The sequence below is a fragment of the Geospiza fortis genome, unplaced genomic scaffold (genome assembly GCF_000277835.1).
Source record: "Geospiza fortis unplaced genomic scaffold, GeoFor_1.0 scaffold254, whole genome shotgun sequence".
NCBI lineage: Eukaryota > Metazoa > Chordata > Aves > Passeriformes > Thraupidae > Geospiza > Geospiza fortis.
The window spans coordinates 38,874-45,125 of record NW_005054441.1 but is presented as its reverse complement, the minus strand read 5'-3'; the positions used below and the strand labels follow the sequence as shown (position 1 = coordinate 45,125).

The 6,252-nt window shown below is 61.2% G+C and overlaps 1 protein-coding gene across 1 annotated transcript in view; it reads right to left on the bottom strand.

The window, feature by feature from the left end:
- LOC115948597 (acidic leucine-rich nuclear phosphoprotein 32 family member B-like) overlaps positions 1 to 3,728 on the bottom strand; it is a 4,495-nt gene extending 767 nt beyond the window's left edge. The window contains exons 1-6 of the mRNA XM_031062195.1: positions 3,598 to 3,728; positions 2,407 to 2,569; positions 945 to 1,097; positions 804 to 866; positions 551 to 690; positions 224 to 430 (exon numbers count right to left, since the gene is read on the bottom strand). Coding sequence (XP_030918055.1) covers positions 224 to 430; positions 551 to 690; positions 804 to 866; positions 945 to 1,097; positions 2,407 to 2,503 — 660 coding nt within the window. The 5' untranslated portion in view covers positions 2,504 to 2,569; positions 3,598 to 3,728. The remainder of the gene's footprint in view (positions 1 to 223; positions 431 to 550; positions 691 to 803; positions 867 to 944; positions 1,098 to 2,406; positions 2,570 to 3,597) is intronic.
- Between the last annotated feature and the right edge of the window lie 2,524 nt (positions 3,729 to 6,252).

Here is a 6,252-nt window from a genome sequence, read left to right as displayed (position 1 = left end):
GGGCCCGGGGGCCTCGGCCGGGTCTGCCCCCCGCTGTCCTGTCCTTGGCCCGTGGCTCCCTCCGGCTGCTCCGCTCCACATGGACAGCACGGCCTTCCCGGCCTTTCTCCGTCTTCTCCTCCTTCTTCTCCTCCTTCTTCTTGTCCTCCTTCTCCTCCTGCTCCTCCTCCTCTTTTTCTTCCTCCTTCTCCTCCTTTTCTTCCTCCTCCTCCTCCTCCTCCACCTTCATCTCCTGCTTCTCCTGGCTCTTCTTCCCCTCCATCACAGCTGTTGGCACCTCGGGGACATCTGCAGGTTCTTCATCCTCGTCCTCATCCTCATCCTTGTCCTCATCCTTGTCCTCATTCTTGTCTTCATCCTTGTCCCCATCCTTGTCCTCATCCTCTGGTGTTGCACGGCCAAACCACTTCTTGAAGATCCAGGGTTCTCCCTGTGGGGACAGAGGGGACCAGGAACTGAAGATGCAGCCCAGGGGACCGGGACCCCTCTCCATCCCTCCCCCTGGGGACAAGCTGCTCCCTGCCCCGGCAGGTGCCACCCTGTCCCGTACCAGGTTGCTGTCAGCTTCGCTGTCATCGTCATCGTCACCGTCTTCATCATCCTCATCCTCCTCCACCGCGCTGCTCTCTGGAGGCGGCGCAGGCTGGGCAGTCACCGCCTCTGGGATCTCCACCTTGGGGCTCACCACCTCTGGGAGGGGACAGGGACAGGCCATGGTCAGCTGGGGCTGCTCGGGTGGGACATCGCAGCCAGGGGCTCGCAGGGCCCGGGGGATCGGGGAGGGGATGGAGGGTCGGACCCACCGGGAACGGGAGGGGGCGGAGGCTCCTGGCGGCCGCGGGCGAGTCCGTCCTTGGAGCATGGGGCTGCAAGACAGGAGGGGACAGCAGGGGACAGGAGGTGACAGCACCATCCCTTCCCACTCCTCCCGGCTCCCCACTCACCTTGGAGCACCTGGAAGGTGACGCTGAGCAGGGCCACCACCGAGGCCACCAGGATGCACTTGTTGAGGGTGAGCCCTTCCCAGAGCAGCGGCTCCTCCGCGGGGTCCAGGCTGGGCGGCTCCGCCTTGCTCGGCACGGGGAGGCTCCTGGGCACTGGGACACGGGAAAATGTTACTGGGGAGACTGGGAGGAGGTAAAGGGCTCTGAGCTGGGGGTGGGAAGGGTTCTTAATGTCCTTCTGCACAGCAGGGACAGGGACAGGGACAGGGACAGGGACAGGGACAGGGACAGGGACAGGGATGGGGACAGGGACAGGGATAGAGGCAGGGGGAGGGACAGGAGCAGGGACAGATATAGGAACAGGGGCAGGGACAGAGGCAGGAATAGAGACAGGGATGGGGCAGGGGCAGAGACAGGGACAGGGACCGGGAACACGGGCAGGGACAGGGATAAGAACAGGAAGAGGGGACAGTGATAGGGACAGGGACAGGGGGACAGGGACAGGGACAGGAGCTGCTCCTGCCACGTGTTTGCACTGCAGGAGTGGGGACAAGAGTGTCCCGGGTGCTGAGACCGAGGGGTTTGGGCCATGGTGGCATTAGAGTATCCTAGGATCAAGCTGGGAAAAGCTCTGCCCGTGCTCCTCCTCCAGCAGCAAATCTGGGCAGGATGGAGAGGAGGAGGAGGAGGTAGAGGAGGGTGTGGCAGGTGGCTGAGGAGCCCCATCTCCATCCCTGTGCCACTGATTTCCCCTTTCCATGGCCAGAGAGTGCCTCCAGGGCTGGCCGGGGACAGGGAACTGTGCCTCTGTGGCCACCTGGAGCAGGGTGGCCGTTCTGGGGCAGGGAAGGCCTTTCCCACTGTTGAGGATTGCAATGCAAGATGTTTTCTATTGCCATCTGTGTGGCAGATTATCTTTGTCAAGGGGGCAGTTTGCCTTATCTCTCTCTTTGAGTGACCACATTCACACCTCCCTCGGGAGGGGACATCTGCTGATAAGAGGCTGTTGAATGTCACTGCATGGCTGATATGAACCACAGCATCCCATTGGGAGATGTGAGCCCCGAGGGAGGAGCCAAGCATTGCTACCCAGATATAATCCAGAGGTTTTGAGACATCCCCCTTGTTGCAGCAGAACTACCCCTGACACTGCAGGAGGGCTGCAGCCACAATTCCAATGGGACTGCTGCCAGCACCCTGACCCACAGGGTGTCAGGTTGAGTTCTGACTCTGTCAGTGTTGTTCTAGTGTACTGCATTGTTTATTTTATCCTTTATTTTTTTCCTTTCCCTATTGAAGAACTGTTATTTCTTGCTCCCATATTTTTGCCTGAGAGCCCTTTAATTTAAAATGTATAGCAATTCAGAGGGGTGGGGAGGGTTTACATTCTCCATTTCAGGGGAGGCTCCTGCCTTCCTTAGCAGCCTCCTGTCCTTCCAAACCAAGACACCCACACACCCACCTGGCGGCCCAGCAGCGCTGCCCTTGGCTCCCACCTTCTCCACCCGCTTCTTCTCCGCCGCTTTCCTGTCCCCGCCCAGCGGGGCTGGCTCTGGCATGTCCGGCTCTGCCTCTGCCTCGGGCTGGCCCCGGTCCTGCTCGGAGTTGCTGAGCTCCTCTATTCCCTGCGGGGAGGGCACGGAGCGTGGCTGGGGGACAGGGACAGGGACAGCACAGGGACAGGCATAGGGATGGGACAGGGATAGGGATGGGACAGGCATAGGGATGGGACAGGGATAGGGATGGGACAGGCATAGGGATGGGACAGGGATAGGGATGGGACAGGCATAGGGATGGGACAGGGATAGGGATGGGACAGGCATAGGGATGGGACAGGGATAGGGATGGGACAGGCATAGGGATGGGACAGGGATAGGGATGGGACAGGCATAGGGATGGGACAGGGATAGGGATGGGACAGGCATAGGGAACAGGGACAGGGACACGCTGCTCCGGAGGTCCCGGTGCTGCCCCAGCGAGAGGCACCAACCTGGCTCTTGCAGCACCTGGGGGGTGTTCACCTCAACAACCTTAAAACTGTTGTTGATTTTATGCTATTTAAGCTGGATTTAGCCACGAGTCAGCCCTGGCTACCACATGGGTGTGCTTGGAATCCCCCCGGAGCAGCCCCCGGGGCAGGCTCGGTGCGTGGGGAGCTGAGGGAGTCGCGCCGTGCCCCGGGCTCGGTGCTGAGCAGGCTCTGGAGTCTGGGCTGGCCGTTAGAGAGAGCTGCCCACCGGCACGGATCAGTGACAGCGACAGCTGGGGGACCTGCATGGACGGGCTGCAACCCTGCCGGGCGGAATGTCACTGCAGGACAGCCCCAGCCCGGCCCCTGACCCTGACCCGGCACAGGGATCCATCCCAGGCACCCCCTTCTCTGAACAGGGATTCATCCCTAGCATCCCCTCCTTTGGCATAGGGGTCCATCCCTGGCACTCCTTCCCCTGGCACAGGGATCCATCCCTGCCACACCCTGCCCTCCCCTGGCACAGGGATCCCCTCAGCTCCCTCCTGCCCAGGCACAGGGATCTCCCCAGCATCCCCTGCCCTCCCCTGGCACAGGGATCCCCCCAGACACCCCTCCCTTGGCACAGGGATCCATCCCAGGCACAGGGATCCCCCCAGGTCCCTCCATGCCCCAGGCACTCACATGGGCTCCGTGCTGTCCCGTGGCTGTCGCTGCTCACCGGGCCACTGCCATCTGTCACAGGCACAGCTCAGGTCCTCAGGTGACAAACCTGGGCAGGTGGGACCACGAGGGGCTGGGGGGGGAGTGTGGGCCCCTCAGGGACACCCCCAGCCTGCACAGAGGGGACATCTGGCCCTGATTCCCCCATTGGTGTCACCCATGGATGGACAGAGGAGTCCCAGGTCAGGCAAAAAGTCCCCCCAGGAATTGAGGGGTGCAATGGGAGCTCTGGGACTCTGAGCCCCAAAGGTCACCAGCCTGGATAACGAGGGGCTGGGGGGGGAGTGTGGGCCCCTCAGGGACACCCCCAGCCTGCACAGAGGGGACATCTGGCCCTGATTCCCCCATTGGTGTCACCCATGGATGGACAGAGGAGTCCCAGGTCAGGCAAAAAGTCCCCCCAGGAATTGAGGGGTGCAATGGGAGCTCTGGGACTCTGAGCCCCAAAGGTCACCAGCCTGGATATCCCAGGGGAGGGGCAGGCAAGGGGACAGTGACCTCCCTGCCAACGGGGGGGGACCAACAACCCAGAGTGTGCTCAGGCACCCCAAAAACACAAGGCTGGACACTGGAGGGCAGAGCCTGGCAGCAGGAGAGGGCCCAGCTACCATGGAGCTGCCAGAAGGAGCTCAGGGAGGGCTCTCAGGGCTTTTCCCAGCTGGGAAGTGGCAGCAAACTGAGGGTCCCCAGGCCCCAGCCCGGCCCCTGACCCTGACCCCCTGTGGCACAGTCTGACACCAGGAAGGGCTGGGGAGGTGGTTGGGCTCTGGGGGTCCTGAGGGTTTCTCTGCCCTGGGAGAGCTGCAGGGGTGGGAAGGCACCACAAGGTCCCAGCACCACTGGCCCCAGCCCTCCTGGCATCTCCGAGCCCAGTGCCTCTGGTGCCACATCCTCCCCAGAAGGAAGAATTTTTGCCCCCTTTGAGCCAGATTTAGTTGATTTCCCCCCTGTGGAACACTGAGAAAAAGAGACCAGTACCCAGGATGAAACCTACACTCAATGTTGGAGGCAGAACACATAAATATGAGGAAACCTTTTGGCCATGATCTGAAAGATCTTCGCTTTCAGGAGGAAATAAAAAGTCTTTGGTTTGTTTAAGTGGTGTAAGTCTGGTCCTTTCTCTGCTGGGATGGAGCTGCCCCAGGACTCTGGTGGTGCCTGGGGGGCTCCAGACCCAGGGAAAGCACAAAGGTGGAGAACTTCTCCCCAAAGTGTTTTCCCCCATGTTCTTGCCCTGATTTTGAGCTTCTCAATCATTCACCCTGGTTTGGGGCACAGATGAGCACCAGGAAGGTGGAGGAGGGTCTGAGCCTCTGTTCCTTTCTGCCTGGCCATGATCCATGCTCCCTGGGGCTGGTGTCACACAGGTGTCCCTCAGTGCCCGAGGTCACCCTGTGAAGTGACACCACCACGAAGAACCATCTCTGCCAGGCTGAGCTGTGTCCTGCAGAGTCTCACACACATCACCAGTGGCCAAGGAGCCTCTTCTCCTGTCCTTCCCTGGCACCTCTGAGCTCTCCCTGCCCACCTGGACAGCCCTTAGGTGGCCTCATGACATCCCAAGTCTTTCTCCAACATCACACAGGGACAATGTCACCTCGAGGGACCCTCACTAAATGGAGAGGGATCAAACACTGTGCCCATAGCACAGCCCAGTCCTCAGCTGAGCCCAGTGCCCTGTCTCAGAGTGCCAGGCTCTTTCCATGCCTCCACCCCTTGGGTTTCACCCTGATGGAGGAGCCCAAACAGCCTCCAGACCCAGGGGCAGGTGGGTGTCCTTCCCTGCCGTGGGCCCCAAAGGCATTAACCGGGCCCCAGAGCTGACCAGATCCATGTCCAGCTCTGTCCCCTCTGGCAGGAGATGGGGCTCTGTGCCCTGCCAGGGGCTGGATGCACTCTGGGGCTCCACAGCCCATGCAGGGTCCTTGTCCCCAGGCAGGATGGGCTGTGTCACCTGCAGGAACCCTGGGCTGGTGATCCAGGGACAGCCACTGCCAGGCCAGGCAGGGCAGGGATGGCCACTGTGCCAGGGGTGACCACAGTGCCATGTGAGGCCATCAATGCCAGGGGTGGCCATCAATGCCAGAGATGGTCACCAATGCCAGGGACATTTTGCCCGTGGTAGCACCGGTCACCCACAGCCCCCAAGTCCCTGCTCGCAGTGCCCCTGCCCAGGAGCGCTCCCATCCATCCATCCATCCATCCATCCATCCATCCATCCATCCATCCATCCATCCATCCATCCCTCCCTCTCCCCCGCCCATCCCTCGCCCCTCACGCCAGATCCGCCCGTAAAGGCTGAAAATCGCAGGCACTTAACAAATAATCAGCTCGGCTCTGCTGCCGCTGGGATTTCTCCTGCACGGGCTCCCGAGGTTGCCTGCACCGCTGACTCACGTCAAAGAAACTTCCAAAAATATCCCCTCGCCTGCCCCGTGTCCCCGTCACCCCCGGCCGGGGATGAGCCCCGCGGGGTTCATTCCCACAGAGCCGGGCTCTTTGCATGAGGCTGATGCAGCCCACGCCTCAAAGGCTGCACGGGAGGGAGCAGAGTTTGCTGTGCAGTGTCTGCACTCAGGGATGGAGGGATGGGGGGATGGATGGATGGATGGATGG